The sequence below is a fragment of the Anomaloglossus baeobatrachus genome, chromosome 2 (genome assembly GCF_048569485.1).
Source record: "Anomaloglossus baeobatrachus isolate aAnoBae1 chromosome 2, aAnoBae1.hap1, whole genome shotgun sequence".
Taxonomy (NCBI): domain Eukaryota; kingdom Metazoa; phylum Chordata; class Amphibia; order Anura; family Aromobatidae; genus Anomaloglossus; species Anomaloglossus baeobatrachus.
The window spans coordinates 479430343-479455787 of NC_134354.1; the positions used below are offsets into that span (position 1 = coordinate 479430343).

Sequence of the window (25445 nt, forward strand, 5' to 3'; positions counted from 1 at the left end):
TAAGGCAATGTTTCTATGATAACATGAAGTGTAGCACGCAAAGACTAACATGGTAAGGATCTATATATTCACATAGATCAGCAAAACTATGCAAACTACAATTAAAACCAAACCATATAGCTTAACCCCTTCATGCCATTTTTCCTGGGTTTTTTCCTTCTCTTCTTCCAAGAGCCATAATTTTTTACTTTTTCGTCAATATTGTCATATGAGGGCTTGTTTTTTGTGAGACAAATTGTACTTCTGAATGACACGAGTCATTCTCCCACATAGTATAATGGAAAATGGGGGAGGGGGAATCTAACTGTGGTAAAATTGCAAAAAAAAGTAATTCCGCAATTGTTTTTTGTTTATTTTTTATTTACCATGTTCACTATACAGTAAAATAGACCAAACAATATGATTCTCCAGATCAATATGAGTACATAGCTACGAAACATGTATCTTTTTTTTTTTTATTTAAGTGATGAAAAAAAATACTGAAGTTTGTTAAAAAAAAAATAAATAAAAAAAATTAAAAAAAATTCTCTTTTGGTGCCATTTTCCTAGAACTGTAGCTGGAGAGGAGTGTGCATGCTCACCACTGCTTGTTACTCGATCGAGCATTGGGGTGCACCGACATGACTTGAGTACCAAGTATAATGTAAGTCAATGGGAAATTCGAGCATTTTCAACCAGATGCCTGAGGCTCGATCGAGTAAAGGGTGCTTTACACGCTACGACATCGCTAGCTATAGCTAGCGATGTCATGCGCGATAGCACCTGCCGTACGTGCGATATGTGGTGATCGCTGCCATAGCGAACATTATCGTTACGGCAGCGTCACACGCACATACCTTGTCAGCGACGTCGCTGTGACCGCCGAACAATCCCTCCTTCAAGGGGGAGGTGCGTTCGGCGTCATAGTGACGTCACTGCGGCGTCACTAAGCGGCCGGCCAATAGAAGCGGAGGGCCGGAGATGAGCGGGCCGAACATCTCGCCCACCTCCTTCCTTCCTCATTGCCGGCGGGACGGAGGTAAGGAGATGTTCGTCGCTCCTGCGGTGTCACACACAGCGATGTGTGATGCCGCAGGAACGAGGAACAACATCGCTACTTACCTGACAACGATTTTTTGTTATTAAACGACCTCTCCAAAACAAACGATTTTTGTCCTTTTTGAGATCATTTTCGGTCGCTCCAGCCTGTCACAAGCTGTGACGTCGCTAACAACGCCGGATGTGCGTCACAAACACCGTGACCCCGACGATATATCGTTAGCGATGTCGCAGCGTGTAAAGCCCCCTTAACAAGCTGTGGAAGCATGCTCGCTCATCACTAACTGTAACGTTTTTATTTTTTGGCATCTGAGGCTAAGTGATGGCTTATTTTTTGCGCCCTGAGCTGACATCTTTTTGCTGATACCATTTTTTAGTAGATATAATGTTTTGAAGACCTCTTATTATATTTCATTGCAATGTTGCGGCAGCCAAAAAAAACATACGGTAATTCTGGAGCTTTTAAATTTTTTTTTCAGTACACTATTTATAGATTGGATTAATTTATATTATATTTTGATATAGTGGACATTTCTGAATGCAGATATACCAAATATGTGTATTTTTTATGTTCATGGGGCAAAAGGTGGTGATTTTAACTTTTTTTAAAAATAATTTTCATATTTTTAAAAACTTTTTCTTTTTACTTTTTACTGGATTTACTAGTCCATTTAGGGGACTTGAATCTGCGATCGTATGATCTCTTCTGCTCTGTACAGCAGAAAATCATGATCTCCTGTGAATGCTGGCTCGCAGTCAGCATTCACAGGAGGTTTTGGATGACCCCCAGCTGCCATTATAACCCATGGGCGTCCAACGATCACGTCACGGGAGCGCCAATGGGAAAGGGGAATGACACATCCCTCTTCCAACGCGTGTTAAATACTGCTGTCAGAGATTGACTGCGGGATTTAACTGGTAACAGCCCACATGTACAGGAAAACATGCGGACTCAGCGTACGACCCTGCAGAAAAATCAGGGACATGATATATGATGCAAATATACGTTATATGTCATGAAGGGGTAAACGTACTTCAAAATTATTTCTGTAATAAGGCCTCGGTTACACTTGCGTTTTGCACAGACGAGTGCAATCTGATAAAACATCGGACTCACACCAGTGGAAAACTATGGTGCAGTGTCTATCTGCGATTGATTTCTCATGCCATAATGGTATGAGAAAGAATCGCAGCATGCTGGGTTTGCAGCGACTCTTAAGCGGGCTTTACACGCTGCGACATCGCTAATGCGGAGTCGTTGGGGTCACGGAATTTGTGACGCACATCCAGCCGCATTAGCGATGTTGCTGCGTGTGACACCGATAAGCGATTTTGCATCGTTGCAAAAACGTGCAAAATCGCTAATCGGCGACATGGGGGTCCATTCTTAAAAATCGTTACTGCAGCAGTAACGAAGTTGTTCCTCGTTCCTGCGGCAGCACACATCGCTGCGTGTGACGCCGCAGGAACGAGGAAGCTCCCCTTACCTGCCTCCCGGCCGCTATGCGGAAAGAAGGAGGTGGGCGGGATGTTACGTCCCGCTCATCTCCGCCCCTCCGCTGCTATTGGGCGGCGGTTCAGTGACGCTTCAGTGACGTCGCTGTGACGCCGCACGGACCGCCCCCCTTAGAAAGGAGGCGGTTCGCCCGTCACAGCGACGTCGCCGGACAGGTAAGTATGTGTGACGGCTGTTGTGTGACACGGGCAGCGATTTGCCCGTGTCGCGCAACAGATGGGGGTGGGTACCCACACTAGCGATATCGGGACCGATATCGCAGTGTGTAAAGTAGCCTTTAGTTCACACACACCCATACAAGTCTATGGGTGCATTTGAAACATTGCACTGCACATGGATGTCTGAATGCAGTGCAATATATGGCGAGACAGGCAGAGGAAAGAGGGAGAAAGTGCTCCCTTCTCCTCCACAGCTGTGATCCAATCATGCCCGAATCGAAGCTCATTAGCATATCGCTTCTGATGCTCCCAGAAGCTATGCGCAAGTGGAGCCGCAGCCTTAAGGTAATAAATATGTATTGGGTGGATTTTGTTCTATAGCTATACTGTACTGTGCAAACGTTTTAGGTAGATGTGGAAAAATGCAAAGTAAGAATGCAGAGAAAATAGAAGTGTTGATTATGGTTATCAATTAACAATATGCAAAGTAAATGAACAAAAGAGAAATCCTAATCAAATCAATATTTGGTGTGACTGCCTTTAACTTTCAAACATAACAACAATTCTTTCATGCACACTTGTACACAGATTTTGAAGGAACACAGCAGGGAGTTTGTTCCAAACATCTTGGAGAACAAACCATAGATCTATAGATACAGGCTTGTGCAAATCCTTCTGTATCTTCATGTAATCACACTTAGTAAAGACCATAACCTCTCTTCCAGGATTCACTGTTCTTATGCTCAAGATAGTTCTTAATGGCATTGGCTGTATATTTGGGGTCACTGGCAGGATGCAAAATAAATTTAAAGCCAATAAGACGTCTCCCTACTGGTAATGCATAATGGATAACTATCTGTCAGTATTTGTTAGTGTTGAAGACAGCATAATTCGTGACCAAAACCTTAACTCTGTTCCTTGCTGTTGCTTAAATGCAGTTTCAAACGTAGAAAGAACCTCCACCAACTTTCACTCTGCCATTTTGCCATATCCTTCAAAAATAAGATCAACCAAACAAGGCAAGCCTTTGTTCCAACACCCCAACCCCTTTGTATACTAGACCACTGCCGTTCCCTCATGACTTCCCTCTCCAACATCACTGAAGGTGAGATCATTCATCTCTTCTCCAAATCAAACCTCACCACTTGTTCTCTTGATCTCATCCCATTCCACCTCCTCTGCAACCTCACCATCACACTTATCCCAGTCTTAAGCCTGTTTTACACGAGACGATAGATTGTGCGATAGCCCCCGTCATATTTGCGTCACGGGCAATTAGTTGCCCGTGGCGCACAAACTCGTTTAACCCCCGTCACACGTACTTACCTTCCGGACGACCTCGCTGTGGGCGACGAACGTCCACTTCCTGGAGTGGGAGGGACGTTCGGCGTCCCAGCGACGTCACACGGCAGCCGGCCAATAGAAGCGGAGGGGCGGAGATGAGCGGGATGTAACATCCCGCCCACCTATTTCCTTCCATTAAGCCGTTGGGTGCCGAGGGACGCAGTTAAAGCTGCTGTTCATCGTTCCCGTGGTGTCACACGGAGCAACGTGTGATCCCACGGAAACGATGAACAACCGCCGCCATTTTAATTAAACAATTTTATGAAACCTAGCGACGAGTACACGACTCATGATTTGTGAGCAATACTTCGTCGCTAGGAGGTGTCACACGAGACGACGTCGTGCGGTATGCCGAATGTGCGTCATGAAAACCGTGACCCCAACGACACATCGCACAATCTATCGTCTCATGTAAAGCCCGCTTAAGTCCCCTCTTCAACCTATCACAAATCTCTGGGACCTTCCTTTCTGCTTTCAAACATGCCACAATCGCACTTATCTTCAAAAAGCCAAACCTCGATATGACTGCTATGCCCAGCTATTGTCCCATAACTCTTCTCCTGTTTGCTTCCAAACTCCTTGAACAGTATGTCCATGCTCAACTTTCCTCCCACCTCTCATGTAATTCCCTCTTTGACAACTTACAACCTGTCTTCTATCATCATCATTCCACTGAAACTGCCCTGACCAAAATTACTAACGACTTGCATACAGCTAAAGCTAACAGATAATTCTCTATGCTCCTCCTTCTAGACATGTCCTCTGCCTTTAACACAGTTGACTACTCCCTCCTTCTACAGATCTGCTCTTATTTTGGCATCAAAGACATTGCCCTATCCTGAACCTCCTCATACCTTTCCAACTGCACATTTAGTGTCTTCCACTTGCACACTACCTCCTACTCCACCCTCTCTCTGTTGGAGTCCTGCAAGGCTCCATCGTAGGACCACTACTTTTCTCAAATTATACTCTTGGCCTGGGATAACTCATAAAGTCCCATCATTTCTAGTACCACTTATATGCTGATAACACTCTGGCCCAGGCATCACCTCTCTGCTGTCCAGAATCCTAGAGTGTCTATCAGCAATATCCTCATTCTCCTCTCACTTCCTAAAGCTTAATGTGGACAAATCTGAACTCATTAGCTTTCTTCTAGCTCATGTATCTTCCCTACCTGATCTATCTATCATGGTAAATGGTATCACGCTGCGTCTGTACCAGAAATCCGCTACCTCAGAGTAACCCTTGACTCTGTCCTGTGCTTCAAACCACACATCCAAATTAACGCCACCTCCGCCTCAAAAATATATCCAGACTCAAGGCTGCTTTACATGGTACGACCGATTGTACGATTTCACAATCGATCATACCCGCCCCCGTCCTTTTTGCGTCACGAGCAAATTGCTGCCCGTGGCGCACAAAGTCGGTAACCCCCGTCACACATACTTACCTCTCGTGCGACCACGCTGTGGGCGGCGAACGTCCACTTCCTGGAGTGGGAAAGACGTTCGGCGTCACAGCGACGTCACACGGCCGCCGGCCAATAGAAGCGGAGGGGCGGAGATGAGCAGGATGTAAACATCCCGCCCACCTCCTTCCTTCCACATAGAGCCGGCGGCTGACGCGGGAGGCAGGTACGCGATGTTCATCACTCCCGTGGTGTCACACGGAGCGATGTGTGATGCCACGGGAACGATGAACAACCGGCGCCCGATTTCAGAACCGATATTATGGAACCTAGCGACCAGTACACGACTCACGATTTGTGAGCGATATTGCGTTTCTAGGAGGTGTCACACAGGCCGGCATCGCCAGCGATGCCGGATGTGCGGCACAAAAACCGTGACCCCGACGATCTATCGCACGATAGATTGTCTGGTGTAAAGCAGCCTTCAATCCTTTCCTCAATCTACTAAAATGCTCTCATCATCTTCTGCGTTGACTACTGCAACATCCTCCTCTGTGGCCTCCCTGCTAATACTCCTGCACCTCTCCAATCACTCCTTAACTCTCCTGCCCGACTAATCCACCACTCTCCTTGCTACTCCCCCAATTTTATCCTCTACAAATCCCTCCATTGGCTCCCAATTCCCCAACGTATCCACTTCAAACTACTTACACTGACCTACTAAGCTGTTCATTACCTGTCCCCACCATATATCTCCGAACTAATCCCCCAAAATCTTCCCTCAGATAATCTTCGGTTCTCCCAAGACCACCTCCTCTCCTCTACAATTATTCGTTCCTCATCCGAACATCTCCAATCATTTTGAATTCTATACCTCGACACATTTGATTATCCACCACGCTTGATTCCTTCAGACCAAACTTGAAAACTCATGTCTTCAAGAAAGCTTACAGCCTGCAATAACCATGCTGGCATCTCAATACCACTGAAGCTACTGCAATCCCCCGACCTACTGTATCCTTCCCCATCATCCTGTACAATGTAAGCCTGCAAGGGCAAGGTCCTCATCCAGCTGTACCATTCTGTCAGTCATTGTTAATTTGTTTACTGTAACCTATATCTGTATTTTGTATGTAGCCCCTTCTCTTGTACAGCACCATGGAATCAATGGTGTTATATTATTAATAATAATAATAATAATAATAACATATTCTACACTTCAGTTCCTTTGTTTTCATACATAGTTAAGTCACTTGGTCTTCTTTTGGTGTCAAAGGTATGATTTTTAGCTGCAATTCTTCATGAACACTATTTCAGGCCAGACTTCTTGGAAGAGTAGGTGTGTACAGCTGGGTCTATAGAGTTGATGATAGTTTGAAGATGATTGTACTGCTTCTGAGTTCAAAAGGGAATTAAGCATGATGTGTTTTTCATTTGCTGCACCAAGTTGCTTTGGCTGACCACTCTACTAACAGACCTCAATGTTGACCATTTATTGGTTTCCTCAGTGCTAAGAAATACAGACATTTATCGATTATATCTACCCATCACACTATCAGGGAGGCGCCTGATTGTCACCAAATTTATTCTGCAGCAAGTGAATGACCCAAAACATATAGTCAACCTAATTTAGAACTATCATCAATTTAAAAAAAGAGCAAGGAACCCAGAAGTGAGCCCTTACAGAGCTCTAACCTCAACATATGAAAAAGTTATTTCGGTCTAATATAGCGCAATAAGGATATATGCTGATATTAGTTATTTAAACTTTATTAATTAGGCGCTCCTATTATTACAACGCATTTCAGCGGAATTGCTTTCATCAGGTAAAATAGGAGCAGTGCGCTTGTTTTATCTATCTATTTAACCAACCTCAACATAGACTTTGTCTGGAGATGAAGAGACAGAAGGATTGGACAAGTCTATATCCACAGAAAACCTGTGGTTAGTTCTCCAAGATGTTTGGAACAAACTCCCTGCTATGTTCCTTCAAAAACTGTGAACTAGTGCACCAGGAAGAATTAATGCAGTTTTAAAGATAAAAGGCGGTCACAAGAAATATTACTTTGATTTAGATTACTTGTTCGTTCTTTCACTTTGCATTTTGTGAATTAATAAAACTAAAGACTTTTATTTTGAAAGCATTCTTACATTGCCTCATTTTTTCCACACCTGCTTAAAACTTTTGCACACTACTATACTTATACATTTATATGGAAAACATCTTTAAAGTTATCCACTGGTACAACTTTTCATGTATAACATTTCACATTGCTAGTATAATTACGGTGTACAAAAATCACTCGGAATAAAATGATATAATTTTAAATTTTCTTTTTTTTTTTCACACTTAGCATATTCTAATAGGTCTCCATTAGTCAAAGGGAGTCATATATTATGGAAGAGAATAGGCGGCTACAATTTTCCATAAAAGTATGTATACTGTATATTGGATACCAATAAAACGCATCTATTGCATGCTTCTATTCAACTAAAGATCCAACTACTGTAAAAGATCCAGGGACCCATAGCAAGTTATTAAATTAACCCTCTGCACCTTGCTCATTAACTCCTCCTGCCACAGTTATAGTTTAACCTCTGCGATCAACATATATGTTACCACCTGTGGTCAGCACTTGGATGTTGACAATCCTGTGATGGGAATTACCCTTTAAACATAGGCCAAAAATGCAATGTAAACAAATCCTAGAAATATTATAAGATTAGAAAATATTTTGTGACTTGCATTATGTATGCAGCAAGTCAGTCCTTGGCAGCAGATCACCAGGAGCGTGGCTATAGGTGTTAATTGGCTCATTGGCAAAGTTAGAGCATTAGAACTGCTCTAGGAGAAAGTAAGAGAATGATGAAAAAAAACGCCAAACCATAATCGGAGTAAAAATATGTTATAGAAAGATATATATAACTTGAGGATGACACATTTTTCACAACTCCGTGATGCGATTCATAGCTGTGAATTACAACATAGAATATCTTGCTGTATGTACGTACTGCTAATTTTTTTTTTCCTTGAGAACCCATGTTTAATACGGTCATATATAAGAATATCTCTACAGAATAATAAGGTAGTGTCCTTCACTAAAGCTCTGTCTCATCTCAGGGGCCGCTTTTGAGGATTGTTTATAGAAAGCTGTCACCCAGGCCGCTCCAGACATGGAATGCATCCATATTCTGTTCATAGTCCCGCCTGTACAAACGGACATGCATAAACTTCCAAACCCAGCCCCCACTCTGTAGAAGCAGTGTCCGAAAACCACATTTAAGGGGTGAAGCTAGAACATAAATACTTTTCTGTCGTTCTTTAATTAGAGATCTGAAATTCTTGTAGTCAGTAACAAAAAGTCTCAGCTTAGGAACAGAAGTAACATATAAGCAAAATTACAAATATCTACAAAGCAAGAATACACTGCTCTGTCACAGACGGTTGTACTTTAAGGTTTCTTTTAACTCTCGGAAGGTAACAATATACTAATAAACATACAAATCTTAAACCTATGCAATTATACATTTTATATGTTTAATTAACTCTCTTACACTGAACTTTTGTCTGAGAATTTGGTCATAAACCCCTCCGCCACCAAACTTTTGTTATAGGATAATTAAGTATGCATTCTACATGTATGTAAACTACCTGCAGGAACAGACTGTACATTAGAGGATTAAACATTCCCAGTAGTTGGGTGTCAAAGACGACCCAGGTCTTCCTGAGAAATCTCTGAAGAATAACTTACCTCAGGGCTGGTACATGCAGATGGCTTGCTGCTCTCACTCTCGCTGGAACTACTCTCACTCTCAGAGTCGGATTCCGAGCTGGTGTCAGTTTCACTGGAGCTGCTGCTAGACCCTTTGATGGAGACTCCTGAGGCGCTGCTACTGCACTTCTGAACGTCACCACTAATAGTGCCAAAGAGGAGAGAGAAAGAGAAAAAACTCCTGCTCAAAATAGAGTATGTTACAAAGTTAGGAACTGCATGACAGATCGCAAGTTGTTTTATGCTACAGCTACATGGTGACACAGCTTTCTACTATTGCTGTGACATATGAACACCGTGCTATGGCATGCAGCTCAGTTATGTATCTCAGTTGAATACTTGGGATACTCTAACTTACAACACTATCTTTTAGGGTTGTCAGATAGTCTAAGCACCACTTCAGATTATGCAAATCTTAAGCACAAGGCAGAAATTCCATTGAACTAGTCAGTACATTAGGTGTAACAATACTTAATCACTCTTTTACATTATTATAACATAATAAAGCAGTATATTCATTATGCATATCCATATAACAGAATAAAGCAGTATAGTCATTATGCATATTCATAATTAAGTCACTTAAAGCAACTTTCCACCCCTGACATTAGATATGACTATGCATTTTTAGTCACCATTCCCAATGTCCACTCTTCTACTGCTTCCATCCGTCAGATTGATATCTTCTATTCTTCTTCCCCAAATCAACCACTGGAGAGGAATTAGAAGCGTAAAAGTCTAAAGCATTCCTCCAATCCCTTATCCCTGCCCAGATATAGACACAGCACTGTAAGTAGTGATGAACAAGCACTACCATGCTCAGGCTCGACTCGTGTACCGAATGTAATGGAAGTCAATGGGGAACTCGAGCACTTGTCTGGAAGATAGAGTTCCACATTGGCTTCCATTATAGTCAGTATACGTGGCAAGCCCGTCCGAGCATCCAACTGCTCATTAGGATTACCCAGCAGCCTAGCATGGTAGTGTTCACTCATCACTACACTATAGTCATCGGGACTTGTTCATCCCAAACAATGTAATGACAGGGACATCATGGTTTAGACCAAACAGTGCACAACTTGTAGCCAGTTCTCTGTGGCCCTTGACGTTCTTGTCTGTGTCTGGATGCTGAGCAGAAAAAAGAAGTGTGGGAGTAAGGATGGGTAAGTACTACAGGTGCACTGTGTTGCTACCTGTGAGACCTGTATATATTGGCAGAATTATAGTTTCCTGAGCTCTATGGAGGATATCAGAAAGCAAAAGATGAGATGCAGAGGTCTCAATGTGTCAGTGTTATGAGATACATTGTAAATTATGGGAGAAAGGAAAGACTCAGTTGTTTCAGCAACTCACAAGGACGATACCTACATGTTTGCATAGTCTTTTCTGGAGTCTCTGGTTTACAAAAAAAAGCCCATTCTTCAGACAGATGTATGTGAAACTGACACCTATTATCCTTTCGATATGTCATGAATGCCCTTGCTGTAACACCATTTTTGGTTCTATTTTGGCCCTTAGGATTGGTTTAACCTGACAACATGGCACTTGGACCAGATAAGGTTAACATGCCTGGTTTAGACTTACCTCATGACTCTAGTAGCAATTTGGGGGAAAAAGAAAACAGGGCCTGATCCAACATGGAAGCAGCAGCAGAATGGAGGACGTTAGATATGGTGAGAATACACTAGAAATGTAACAACACATTTAATCTACCAGTATTCTTTAATTGGATAAAACCTTGACCTTATGATGCATCATGGTGGACATGTGGGATTTTTAAATAATGGTTAAATTGAAACCAATGCCTATTTTGCACTTATTAAAAGTAACCAATCACCAGGATTTTTGTATATAACCTAAAGCCAGTGCTATACGGGCACTATCAGGCTGCTTATCTACATACCTTTAGTGGTCAGTTTGGATGTTTAGGTTTTGAAATCCAAAAAAGTAAAGTTTATAAAATTAGCTGCTTGTTGAGTGGCAGTTGCAATGGAGCATATTATATATTCATAGTTATCCACTCCCCCTGTTAGAATTAGCATAACCTTTATACAAACGATTCCCTTTGTCAGTTGCAGGACCTGTGTGAGGTCATACCCATGTGACCAGAAGGGGCGAGGCCTCAGCCAACAAAGCTGGATATCAGGTCACATGGATATGACCTCACACAGGTCCTGCAACTGACAAAGTGAATCGTTTGTATAATACTTATGCTAATTCTAACAGGGGGAGGGGATAACTATGAATATATAATATGCTCCATTGCAACTGCCACTCAACAAGCAGATAATTTTATAAACTTTACTTTTTTTGGATTTCAAAACCTAAACATCCGAGCTAACCACTAATGGCATGTAGATAAGCAGCCTGATAGTGCCAGTACAGCACTGGCTTTAGGTTATATACGAAAATCCTGGTGATTGGTTCCCTTTAAGGACTGAAAAATGGAGGATATTCATAATTATACCATCCCTATAGAACAAGATCCTGTCAAAAACATGTCGCTTTTGGGGTGCTACATATACTTACTAAGTGGTCAATACTTTATACCAATATTATGGCATTTGTATTGATATTGTCATAAACAACTTGTCATTACATGGGGGTTCATTGTCCTCACCTAACTCAGACATGAAGGACGGTGCGTTATTTTATCCTGGACTGGCTGATTCTACTATTTTCCAGTATGCATTGGTTTTAATCAGTTTTAATGGGGATATATCATGGAAAATTGTGTACAAGATATAAAATGTAATGTATTAAATATCTATAAGGAGGCTGTTCACCTGCCATTGGAGGACATGGAAACAGCTTCCCCAAAGTCTTTTAATTTCGATACTTTATGGTTTCATCTATTAAGCTATAAAACGTTATGACTTTGTGACTATCTGGCAAGCTCTCAAAGAGGTCTACGTGGCACCAAGAGCTGGCAGGGCTTATACGGCTTGTTAGAATGTCATTCCAAATCATTTTAATAGACAAATCTCTATTCTTAAAGGAGTTGGAATATTTTATAATTGCTATCTGAACTAGACTAATTGTATGTACTAACTGATTATTAATAATATACTGTACTATAATATTACATAGTAATAAAATTGTTTTTGTAGCTTAGGCTGAAACTAAAGATTACTTTGGCATGATGAAATGTTACTTCAGATAATATTTCTTCTCTGCATACACATATATTACAGAGTTACATAGTAAAAAAGACATAGGTCCATCAAGTTCATCCTTTCTGCGTCAGTTATCTATTGGCTATCAATAGATTATGTATAATTGACAATGTTAGCTGTACTGAGGAAATCATCCAGCCTAAAGCTGTTATAGTATCTGCCATTACTTCATCTTGTGGCAGGTCAATCCATAGTCTGGCTGCTTTAACTGTAAAGAACCCTTTCCTATTTAGCTGTCTGAATCACCTTTCCTCCACAGTGTCACGGTTCCGCCTCCCTGTCCACATGGCTAGGGGCGGAGCCTTCTCCCGGGCCTCACTTCTGGAGTTTGGATGCTTTAAAAACTGACATCTCCAGTGACCAAGCGCCGGCTATAAGCTTAGCTCTGCTTTGCCTGTGATTGCTGGTCCTGTAAGTGTTATCCTGATCCATCTGTGCCTGTGACCCAGTGCCCTGTCCGTGTTCCATCCCCTAGTCGTCCCCCCGTTCCTCTGTCCCCTCTCCTACCTCCCCAGTCGGTTGCTTCCTCTGGTACTGACCTCGGCCTGACCTCGACTCCGCTTCTGCTCTTTCCTCTGGTCCTCCTTCTGCCCGTACTGTGCTTGACCTGGCCTGCCTGACCATTCCTCGTACGCCCCGCAGCTCTGCTCCCCAGCTGTGCTGTGAGGCAGTGTACGAGCACACATTGTGTATCTACTTCCTGGTTCTTGTTGCTCCGTGTAGTGTCTTCTGCTGCAGAGCTCCGGCTCCCCCTGGTGGCAGCTTGACACACAGGTAATGAATACCTCCTGGTCCTTTGTGTGATCTTTGGAAAGAATAAGTCATGTGCTCACCCTCCGTATTGACCACACATGTATTTATACATAGAAATGCCAGGAAAGTAAGCAATATTCAAGAATTCCTCAGTCCTGTGTTATTTTAAGATTACTTCAATATAATGTCTCTTTGGTATATAGGCATTTATTACAGACATGGATCTTATTGATGTCACAGAGTGAATGTTATGTTTGAGGATTCTATAAATCATTCACTTCATCTGTTTATAGCGGAGGGTGAGCGACCTAACTATTATATAAATATCATAGCTTCACAGAATAAATAAGAATCCACAGCGTGACTCCTTTACAAAGAATTGATATATGAGCCATAATAGGTACAGTACTTTGCGCTTAAAATAAAAGTACCTTGACTATTATGAGCATGAAGGGGTTAAAAAAATAATTCAAGAAAGTGAAAAATGTAGATTCACACTTTTCTGCTACTGAATATCTTTTTGCACCCCTTATAAAAATATTCATGTAAGGCGCGTTCAGAAATCTGCATACCACCTGCGGTGTGGTAAAAGCAGGGTCTGCATAAATACTCCAGATTCATCACTTGCACAGGAATTCGGAGCACACAAATGAGTACATTAGAGACCATGTGGAATGTGACAGGAAACCTGAGTGCTCGCTTTCAGCAGGTTACAGAGCAGGATACAAGTCATTTTAGATGGAATTCAATCTAGACCAAAGACATATTACATGAATGTACAACACACTTATTTCATGTTATAGGTACAGTACAATAGGTGCAGCAGTAGCGTATATCATAATTGTATTTGGTGACCTCTTATATCACATATATTAGGGCTTATTTAATGGTCAAGCAGTTATCCAGTATATTTTTGCAAGGTGGTAGAATACTGGAAATGGCTGCTAGCACAAGGTGGACATATAAACTCCAGAACCCCAAAGTCATCTTTTATTTTTCACAGACTGAGAACATACTTGACTTGAGTACAACTTGTAAAAGACCACTATTTAACCCCTTCACGACCATGGACGGAAAGATCCGTCCTTGTGCCCTGGGCCTTAACGACCAAGGACGGATCTTTCCGTCATGGCGGAATCGCGGCACCGGAGCCTCCGGTGACTGCAATATGTTAACATAAACCGCAGATTCGGGAAGGAGGGGACCTGTTCCTGACCTTAGGAGGGGTGGTGCCTCCTCCCCGGACCTACGGAGGCTGTGATTGGCTGACGAACGCCGCTCAACCAATCACAGCCACTGTAATGTTCCAGCCATTTAAAATGACTGAAACATTGAAATCCAGCCCTGGCCAGTGCAGCTGTAGCACTGGCCATTGGCTGGAGCTGGGTGACCTCACTAGATCACCCTCCCCCAGCTCCAGTAGCTCTGATTGGAGAGATCGGCCTTGTGACCGATTTCTCCAATCACAGTGGACCTGTTGCCGGTGACCGCCCCCATCAGCTTCACTTGTCGTCCCTGCAGCATGCCAGCACACTGAGCACAGTGAGTGTACACAGTGCAATGGCAGGGCGACAAGCTCCGGTCCCATGCTGTTATGAGACCGGAGCATGGGACCCGGAAGTTGCCGCGCTGCCATTGCACTGTATGAAACCGGCGAAAAGCGTCCCGATCCGCCGCCGCTGCCCTCCGCGATCTGCCACCTGTCTCCCCGATCTCCTGCCCGCACACTCACCCCCACACCTCCCGATCCGCTGCCGCCGCCGCCCTCCATTTACCACAGTGCCACCGCTCCCCCCAATCTGCTGCCCGGCCCCTCACCCCTCGTGATCGTTGCCTGGCCCCTCACCTCCGTGATGTGCTGCACAATCCCTGTCCTCCTCCATCTGTCATAGTGCCACCGCTCCCTCCGATCTGCTGCCCAGCCCCTCCCCCTCGTGATCGGTGCCCGCCCCCTCCCCTCCGTGATGTGCTGCACGATCCCTGTCCTCCTCCATCTGTCATAGTGCCACCGTTCCCTCCGATCTGCTGCCCGGCCCCTCCTCCTCGTGATCGGTGCTCGCCCCCTCCCCTCCGTGATGTGCTGCTCGCCCCCTCCCCTCCGTGATGTGCTGCTCGCCCCCTCCCCTACGTGATGTGCTGCACGCTCCCCCCACCTCTCACCCCCGTGGTCAGCTACCCGCCCCCTCCCCTGTCACCGCCGTGATGTGTGCTCCCACACCTGTCACCGCCATGATGTGTCCTCCCTCCCCTGTCACCCCCGTGATGTGTGCTCCCTCCCCTGTCACCGCCGTGATGTGCGCTCCCTCCCCTGTCACCGCCGTGATGTGCGCTCCCTCCCCTGTCACCGCCGTGATGTGTGCTCCCACACCTGTCACCGCCATGATGTGTCCTCCCTCCCCTGTCACCCCCGTGATGTGTGCTCCCTCCCCTGTCACCGCCGTAATGTGCGCTCCCTCCCCTGTCACCGCCGTGATGTGTGCTCCCTCCCCTGTCACCGCCGTGATGTGTGCTCCCTCCCCTGTCACCCCCGTGATCTGTGCTCCCTCACCTGTCACCCCCGTGATCTGTGCTCCCTCACCTGTCACCCCCGTGATGTGCGCTCCCTCACCTGTCACCCCCGTGATGTGTGCTCCCTTACCTGTCACCCCCGTTATCTGTGCTCCCTCCCCTGTCACCGCCGTGATGTGTGCTCCCTCACCTGTCACCCCCGTGATCTGTGCTCCCTCACCTGTCACCCCCGTGATCTGCTGTCCACTCTCCCTCCACCTCTCACCCCCATGATCTGCGCTCTGCTCATCTGTCTCCCCCGTGATCTGCGCTCTCTCACCTCTCACCCCCGTGATCTGTGCTCCCTCACCTGTCACCCCGTGATCTGTGCTCCCTCACCTGTCACCCCCGTGATCTGTGCTCCCTCACCTGTCACCCCGTGAACTGTGCTCCCTCACCTGTCACCCCCGTGATCTGTGCTCCCTCACCTGTCACCCCCGTGATCTGCTGTCCACTCTCCCTCCACCTCTCACCCCCGTGATCTGCGCTCTGCTCACCTGTCTCCCCCGTGATCTGCGCTCTCTCACCTCTCACCCCCGTGATCTGTGCTCCCTCACCTGTCACCCTGTGATCTGTGCTCCCTCACCTGTCACCCCCGTGATCTGTGCTCCATCACCTGTCACCCCCGTGATCTGCTGTCCGCTCTCCCTCACCTCTCACCCCCGTGATCTGTGCTCTGCTCACCTGTCTCCTCCGTGATCTGTGCTCTGCTCACCTGTCTCCTCCGTGATCTGCGCTGCGCTCCCTCCCCCACCTCTCACCCTCCCCGATCTGCTGCCTCCTTCATCTCCTGTGATCCAGCTGCCTAGATCCATCCTGTAGGGTAACTATCCCCAATCTCACCTCCCACTCCCCTTCCCACCCATCCCCCCCACCCCCACTCCCCCCATCCTCTGCCGCTCCTGCATCCACTGCGCCCTCTCCCATCCGCCCCCACCCTATCCCAGCCGCCGTCTCACAAGCACAGATGCTCCCTTTATATGCCGCTGCCCCCCCATCTGCTGCCGCCCCATCTGCCGCCCCCCCATCTGCCGCTGTTTTTTTTTTTCTATGCCATGAGGGTCTAGTTTCCAAAATGGGGTCACATGTGGGGGAGCTCCACTGATTCGGCACCTCAGGGGGTCTCCAAACAGCATGGAATACGCTAATTATCCCAGACAATTTTGCGTTTGAAACGTCAAATGACGCTCCTTGCCTTCCGAGCCCTGCTGTGCGCCCAAACATTTGAGTTCCACCACATATGAGGTATCTGCGTACTCAGGAGAAATTGCACAATACATTTTATGGTGCAATTTCTCCTGATACCCTTGTGAAAAAAAAGCTACCTGGTTGAAGTAACAATTTTGTGGTAAAAAAAATTTTTTTTATTTTCACGGCTCAACTCTACTAACGTTTGTGAAGCCCCCAGAGGCTCAAAGTGCTCAATAAACATCTAGATAAATTCCATGAGGGGTCTAGTTTCCAAAATGGGGTCACATGTGGGGGAGCTCCACTGTGTCGGCACCTCAGGGGGTCTCCAAACGCAACATGGAATACGCTAATTATCCCAGACAATTTTGCGTTTGAAACGTCAACTGACGCTCCTTGCCTTCCGAGCCCTGCTGTGCGCCCAAACATTTTATTTCCACCACATATGAGGTGTCTGTGTACTCAGGAGAAATTGTACAATACATTTTATGGTGCAATTTTTCCTGATACCCTTGTGAAAAAAAAAGCTACCTGGTTGAAGTAACAATTTTGTGGTAAAAAATTTTTTTTTTATTTTCACAGCTCAACTCTATTAACTTTTGTGAAGCCCCCAGAGGCTCAAAGTGCTCAATAAACATCTAGATAAATTCCATGAGGGGTCTAGTTTCCAAAATGGGGTCACATATGGGGGAGCTCCACTGTTTCGGCACCTCAGGGGCTCTCCAAACGCAACATGGTGCGGCTAACGATTCCAGCTAATTTTCTGTTCAAAAAGTCAAATGGCGCTCCTTCCCTTCCGAGTCCTGCCGTGCGCCCAAACAGTGGTTTTTCGCCACATATAAGGTATCTGCGTGTTCAGTAGAAATTGCCCAACAAATTTTGGGGGTTCAATTAATCCTGCTACCCTTGTGAATATGCAATATTTGAGGCTAAATTAACATTTTTGTTGCAAAAAGTAAAATGTTCATTTTTTCCTTCCACATTGCTTTAGTTACTGTGAAGCACCTGAAGGGTTAATAACCTTCTTGAATGTGGTTTTGAGTAGCCTGAGGGGTGCCATTTTTGGAATGGTGTCACTTTTGGGTGTTCTGTGTCATGTAGACCCTTCAAAATCGCTTCAAATGTGATGTGGTCCCTAAAAAAAGTGGCTTTGTAAATTTTGTTGTAAAAATGAGAAATTGCTCATAAACTTTGAACCCCTATAACTTCCTTAATTTTTTTTTTTCCCAAAATTGTTCTGATGTAAAGTAGACATGTGGGAAATGTTATTTATTAATTATTTTGTGTCATATGTCTCGTTGGTTTTAGAGCATAAAAATTCAAAGTTTGAAAATTACAAAATTTTCAAAATTTTCGCGAAATTTCCGTTTTTTTCACAAATAAATGCAAAAAATATCGGCCTAAATTTACCACTAACATAAAGCCCAATATGTCACGAAAAAACAATCTCAGAATCACCGGGATCCGCTGAAGCGTTCCAGAGTTATAACCTCATAAAGTGACACTGGTCAGAATTGCAAAAAATGGCCTGGTCTTTAGGGTCAAAATAGGCTTGGGGCTGAAGGGGTTAAAGAGGTATTCCTCTATCACGTTTATTGCATAATAAATGAACTGGGGGGGTAGAGATACCCGACACCTCCAACTGTAAAAACGTCAATATGGGTTTATAACCTTGGTCTGGTAGCCCCCGCAGGGTAGTGCAGCTAATGGTGTTGTGCACTAAGCAGGCACAGTACTAGGGGTTAAAGAGAATCTGTCACCAAGTTTTTGCTACAACCAGAGAAGAATAAAGTAGAGACAGAGACCCTGATTGCAGCGATGTGTCACTTACTGAGCTGTTTGCCGTCACTTTGATAAAATCAATGTTGTCTCTGCTGCAGATCTAGCAGTTATACAGAGTTCATGAATATGCTGGACTATCTGGCAGGAGGCCAAGTGATCCTCTAATGATAATCTACTGCTAATGAATCAGTGATTTTATCAAAACTACATTAACCAGCCCAGTAAGTGAAAAATTACTGGAATCAGGATCTCTGCCCTTACCTTATGCTGCTCTCAGATTAGTAAGAAACAAATACCCAAAATAGCCATATTATTAGATTACACTGGTAGTTCCATGTTATAAGAAAAAAAACAGTGAGGCGCAAAATCACTCGTATATATAAACAAAAACAGGAGAATCAGGAGTATATGGTGCCAAATACAGAACTATATTTTATTGAAACATAGACAGTGATAAAGACAAACTCATGTTAAAAATGCGACCAAAAGTGACAGCAAATGAATCAAGAAATACATATGAAAACTCCTGCTGGGCATATAATGAATATAGAGAATCTGTTAACAGCAACAAGTGCTTATTTGTATTCAGAGCCCATAGGAACAATAATAGACAAGGTTAAATCGTCATGTGTCCACCCAAGCACAGGAACAATTGATCAAAGATACATACCCATGGCCTTAGGCCTTAAGGGAATCAAGCGCAGCCACCACCGGATCACAAAACCCTACGTACGTTTCGCATTAGTAATATAAGGTAGCCACCGTGGCCGTCGCTTCATCAGGGGTAGGAGTCACACAAAATAATAATAAAAAAACACACAATTAAAATCCGAGTTTGAGAGAATGGTAACACTTCATAAAAAAAGAAACAAAACTAAGAGCTTCATTTAAACCTTTTGTGAAGAGGGTATCAAGGGTGGCAATCCACTTGGCCTCGCATTGGACAAATCTCTTTTGTAGATTGCCACCCCTGATAACACCATGTATAACATCAATGTCACGGACTTTCAATAAGGAGGCATCACATTTATATTTTAACTTAAGGTGCCGTGGCAGGGTTTTGAGCAAAGTGATGTCGTCCACTGCCCCGGCTGCACCAATGTCCTGGACGTGTTCCCTGACCCTCACCCGGAGCTCATGCAAAGTGAGACCCACATAGATGAGGGGACAGGGACACGTCGCAAACTATACCACATGGGTAGTACCACAGGTAATATAATGTCTGATATCATATGACCTACCAGTGCTGGAATGAAAAGTGGTACAATGCAGGACATTGGTGCAGGCTAGGCAGTGGCCGCACTGAAAACAGCCATGTAACGGACCTCTAGAACCAAAGGGGTTCTATATATAGAGGTGGACTATAGTGGCTGTGTGATACAATGTCCTGAAGGTTTTTGGCACTCCTAGCCATCATGAGGGGAGTGCGTGTTAATGTTTTGGCTAAAGTAGAGTCAGTCAACAGTACTGGCCAATGCTTTTTGAGGATATCCCTCATATTCCCGCACTCGTGGTTAAATGTACAAATGAAGCAAATATTGGGGTCTGGTCCTTCCTTTTTGGGGGTATACCTGAGAAGTTGTGCCCTTGGAGTGTTTTTGGTCCTTAGGTACCTATGCTTTATGGAACAATTGCTGTAACCACGTTCGTGAAAACATCACCTCAAATCTGTGGACTGGATTTAAAAATCAGCCTCAGATGAGCAAATCCAATTCATCCTCAAGAATTTGCTGGTTGGGATGGCGTGAATGGTAGATGGGTTATGACCAGATGTTGCATGTAGCAAAGCACTGACGGATGTCTTCTTACGGAACACATCCATTTGGATGAATCGATTAGCATCTACACTGATATTGATATCTAAAACGTCAATGCTACTGCTACTGTAATTATACGTAAGTTTGATGTTATATTTATTGGAGTTGAGTTGACTCATAAATGCATCATGCTGCTCCACTGTGCCCTGACAAAATATCAATACATCATCAATGTATCTGAGCCATCACTGCGCATGGGTGCTCGCCCCCATCTCTAAAAAACAACCTCTCCCAAAATCCAAGGAAGAGGTTGGCGTATAAGGGCGCGCAGGTCGCGCCCATTGCAGTGCCCCACCTCTGTAGAGAGAAGATATCCTTGAATACAAAGAAAATATGGGTAAGGGCAAAGTGGAGGAGCTCAAGGATAAGATTACCCAGCTCGCCACCCCGACCGCCACTGTCAAGGAAGAAGCAGACTGCTTCTAATCCGTCTTCATGCTTAATGCATGTATATAGGCTCTCTACGTCTGCAGTTACAACAATCATGGTCTTCCATAAAGATGCCGTTGATCCTATTGAGGACGTCCATTGTGTCCTTAACATATGAGGGCAAAGTTTCAACTAGAGGTTTTAAATAATTGGTCAATCAGTTTACAAATAGGATCACACAGGCCCTCAATGCCGGACACAATTGGACCCCCAGGGGGATCAACTGCATCTTGTATCTTAAGGCCCAGTCACAAACAATCACTTACCAGTGATCTCGACAACGATTCCACCTGGTAAGTCGCTGGGAGGTCACTGGTGAGATGTCAAACAGTCAGACCTTACCAACGACTCAGTAACGATACAGGTCACAGTAGAAACCTGTTTAACGATCTCGGCAGTCACTGGGACCCTTAAACAGTGTCAAACACAGCGATGCGTCCTGCCAGCAGGACATCGCCTTTGAAGAATATGGTCCGGACTATTCGGCAATGACTAGCGTTCTCACAGCAGGGGCGTAATCGCTAGTAGGTGTCACACATAACAAGATCGCTAATGGGATCGGTACTGCGTCACAGAAACTGTGACTCAGCAACAATCTCGTTAGCGATCTCCTGTGTGACGGGGCCTTTAGGAAGGATGAAGCGACGGCCACGGTGGCTACCTTACACTACTAATGCTCCTGTGCTTGGGCAAACACATGGCGATTTAACCTTGTCTATTATTGTTCCTACAGGCTCTGAATACAAATAAGCACTTGTTTCTGTTAACAGATTCTCTATATTCATTATATGCCTACCAGGAGTTTTCATATCTATTTCCTGATTCATTTGCTGTCACTTTTGGTCGCATTTTTAACATGAGTTTGCCTTTATCCCTGTCTATGTTTCAATAAAATATATTTCTGTATTTGGCACCATATACTCCTGATTCTCTTCTTATTGTTTGCTCTCAGATTAGGTGACAAAAACCTGGTTACACATTCCCTTTAAGTATATTAAAGGGAAGGTATCACGGTTTTTTATTTTTGTATTAAAAATAGTGATTATGAAATCAAGTATTTCTAATACAAAATGAAAATCGCAGCTTATTTAGTTTTTATTTAATTCTTATTTTACTGGAGGCACTGGGGGCTGCCATGCTGGATTTGCCGTGTGTGTAACGACTAGAGTTGAGCGCGGTTCTAGGTTCGAGGTTCTCCAGTTCTAGGCTCGAGTGATTTTGGGGCCTGTTCTAGATCGAACTAGAACTCGAGCTTTTTGCAAACGCTCGATAGTTCTAGAAACGTTCGATAATGGTTCTAGCAGCAAAAAAACAGCTAATTCCTAGCTGGCTTTCCGCTGTAATAGTGTAAGTCACTCTGTGACTCACACTATTATGACATTTCAGTGTATAGTGTGCGTGAACAGCGCCTTCAGATCACTGCTGTTTGTATAATGGCGATCGCCATTTTTTTTTTTTTTTTCCCTTGTCTTCCTTCCCTAAGCGCGCGCGTGTAGTGGGGAGGGCCATTATGGCAGCCAATCCCAGACACACACACAGCTAAGTGGACTTTTAGCCAGAGAAACAACGGTATGTGTGATAGGATGTCCATGTCACATGTCCCTGCATTATAAAACCGGACATTTTCCTCCAGCACGCCATTATCTGCCTTCTGCGTCCTTGGTGTCAGACATCACTGGCGCAGCTCCGTCCTGAGTCCTATCGCCGATACTGCTGTATACGCTCCATACACAGCGCTAGACAGCTTAGGGAGAGCACTTTCTATCAGTCCTTTTAAGGGGTCGTACCGGCAGGGTCAGAGCCATAGGTGACAGGTCCTGAAAACAGAGACAGCGTCTGTGTAGCTAAGGTCAGGCATTTCGTCGCTGCATTTCCCCATTAGGAGGGAATATAAAGGCAGGCTTCCATTCCTCTACCCAGAGCCCCACAATCCTGGCACTGTACCCTCCTGTCCTCTGTACACTCCAACTCATTATAACTAAGCCATTATACTAGCAAACACTAAGTGTACCTAGTGGCATCCTAAACGTGGCTATTGGACTTTTGTAAAGTCGCACTAGTGCAAAGATATTTGCAGCACGTCTGCCTGCATTGCACACTCCAACTCATTGTTACTAAGCCATTATACTAGCAAACACTGAGTGTACCTAGTGGTATCCTAAACGTGGCTATTGGACTTTTGTCTAGTCACACTAGTGCAAAGATATTTGCAGCACGTCTGCCTGCATTGCACACTCCAACTCATTATAACTAAGCCATTATACTAGCAAACACTCAGTGTACCTAGTGGCATCCTAAACGTGGCTATTGGACTTTTGTCTAGTCACACTAGTGCAAAGATATTTGCAGCACGTCTGCCTGCATTGCACACTCCAACTCATTATAACTAAGCCATTATACTAGCAATTTATGCTGCCAGTTTAAGGGCCGTAGTTGCATTGTCAGGGATATTTATTCTTTATTATTCTGCTGTTAATAAAGCTAGACCACCACTGCAATCTACACCACCTCTCAATTTTTACTACCACATTTTCAGTGCACAATCTTGTCGCAATCAACATGAGTGGCAAAATGACAGATGCTGGTGGAAAGGGGAAGAGGCGTGGTGGAAAAGGAAAAAAAGGTTTTGTCCGTGGGGAAGGTGGCAAAGCTCCATTATCATCTGCTGAAGATAGACCATCTACCAGCAAAAGTAAGATGTCTACTACTTACCGTGGACAATCCGATGTGCTCCCTTTTTGTTCAAATCAAAGTTTATTAGAATAGAAGAAGATAATCAGACAATTGCACAGCGCGCAGGCAGAGGGTATATATCCAAGCTAGCTGCTAAAAACACAACAGTTCTTTGACTACACCTGCGCCACTGGCGACCAAAAATAACAAGTACAATTCGTATGTGTTTGAAATAGGAAGAACAAGTTGAAAAAAAAGAGATAAGGAAGAGGAGGTGGAAGAAGAATTTAGAGACAGTAAAGACAACAGAAACGTGGGAAAGTAAGATGAAAGGGGAAGGGTACAAAGAGTTCCCACCCGAGTGGACGCGCCCTCCTACATCAAAACCACATTTTCAAGGCTAACCTTCTAGGTACAGAAATAAGAGAATGGAAAATTACCTACATACCTGCCCCCCCGTGAATCCATAGACCCATATCCGGTGAGTCCCTGAACATGATCCACGGGGCCCACGTAGCATCAACTTTGTCCTTGTTGCCGAGTGTCTGACCTAGCAAGGTCTCCATCCTGAAGATCTCGTTGCACTCTGCTATGAATTCATCCCGTGATGGGATTCTAGTTTGCTTCCAATATCTTGGAATTAGGTTTCTGGCAGCTGTTAAAAAATGTCTTAATAAACCTTTCCTAAACCCTGAAGCAGAAACATTCCCGAGGGACAGGAGAGCTAACTCTTTTGTGGGCCGGATCTGCCTCAAGGAAAGTTTATTGAGTAACTGGAAAATGCTCTCCCAGAATGATCTCACCGGGGGACATGACCACCAGATATGAGTGAGGGTTCCCCTCTCCTTTTGGCATCTCCAGCACACATCAGAGGCTGATGGAAAGGCAGCATGGATACTCACAGGACACCTATACCACCTAGATAGGATCTTGTAGCACCTCTCCTGTGATATCACATTCAGCGAAGTTTTACCAATAAAGAGAAGGATTTTGGTCCGCTCCTCAGCCGAGAATGACCTCCCCCACTCTCTCTCCCATTTCCCAAAGTACCCAGGCAAGCCATCCCTCGCACCTCTGCATCTGAGAAACAAGTCATACAAGGTCGAAATGGTATGGCCTGGAGGATCCTTCTCTAGGCAAAGGGCCTCAAAGGGTGTGAGTGCCCTATAGATGTCTACCCTCCTAGCCATAGACACTATAAAACTTTTCAGCTGTTCGAAGAAGAACCACATATCTTGAGATTTGGTGATATCTGAAGAGTAATTATCTAGGGGTTTAATACCTGTGTCTGAGATAAAGTCACGAATAATAGGATGGTCACTCTTCCTTTTATGGAGGAATGTTGATCTATGGAAACCCGCCTGAAAATCTGAATTACTATGGACTGGTGTCAATGGGCCTGGAATGGAGGACAAGTCAAGATATTTATTACCTCGGGACATAAAATTCCGCAATTGCTTTGTGATAAAGGGTACTGTGATAGAGCTGGAGCTGGGTGGTGCTCTGGTCCAAATAACTACCTTCGGATCAACATCAGATTGCGTGCTTTCGGCTTCCACCCATCTTTTCGTTTCACCTGAGTTAAATAGATCCAGAACGCACGTCCCTAAAGAGGCGTAGCTATACAAAAGGAGATTAGGGAGTCCAGTTCCTCCCATATCCCTTGATCTACTCAATATTTTGTGGGAAATACGTGGGCGTTTATGTGCCCAGACAAATTTGGTTATGCTAGATTTCAGACGTGAGAAAAAAGAGGCCGGCAATACTAAGGGGATGGTTTGGAAGTAATAAAGCAGCTTCGGTAACAGGTCCATTTTGATCGTATTTATCCTCCCAAACCATG

The 25445-nt window shown here is 44.5% G+C and overlaps 1 protein-coding gene across 2 annotated transcripts in view; it reads right to left on the minus strand.

Moving 5' to 3' along the window:
* AFF3 (ALF transcription elongation factor 3) overlaps positions 1–25445 on the minus strand; it is a 731240-nt gene that overhangs the window by 100362 nt on the left and 605433 nt on the right. For both annotated transcript variants that reach the window (XM_075336411.1, XM_075336412.1), the window contains exon 8: positions 9217–9379. In XM_075336411.1, the coding sequence (XP_075192526.1) occupies positions 9217–9379 (163 nt within the window). The remainder of the gene's footprint in view (positions 1–9216; positions 9380–25445) is intronic.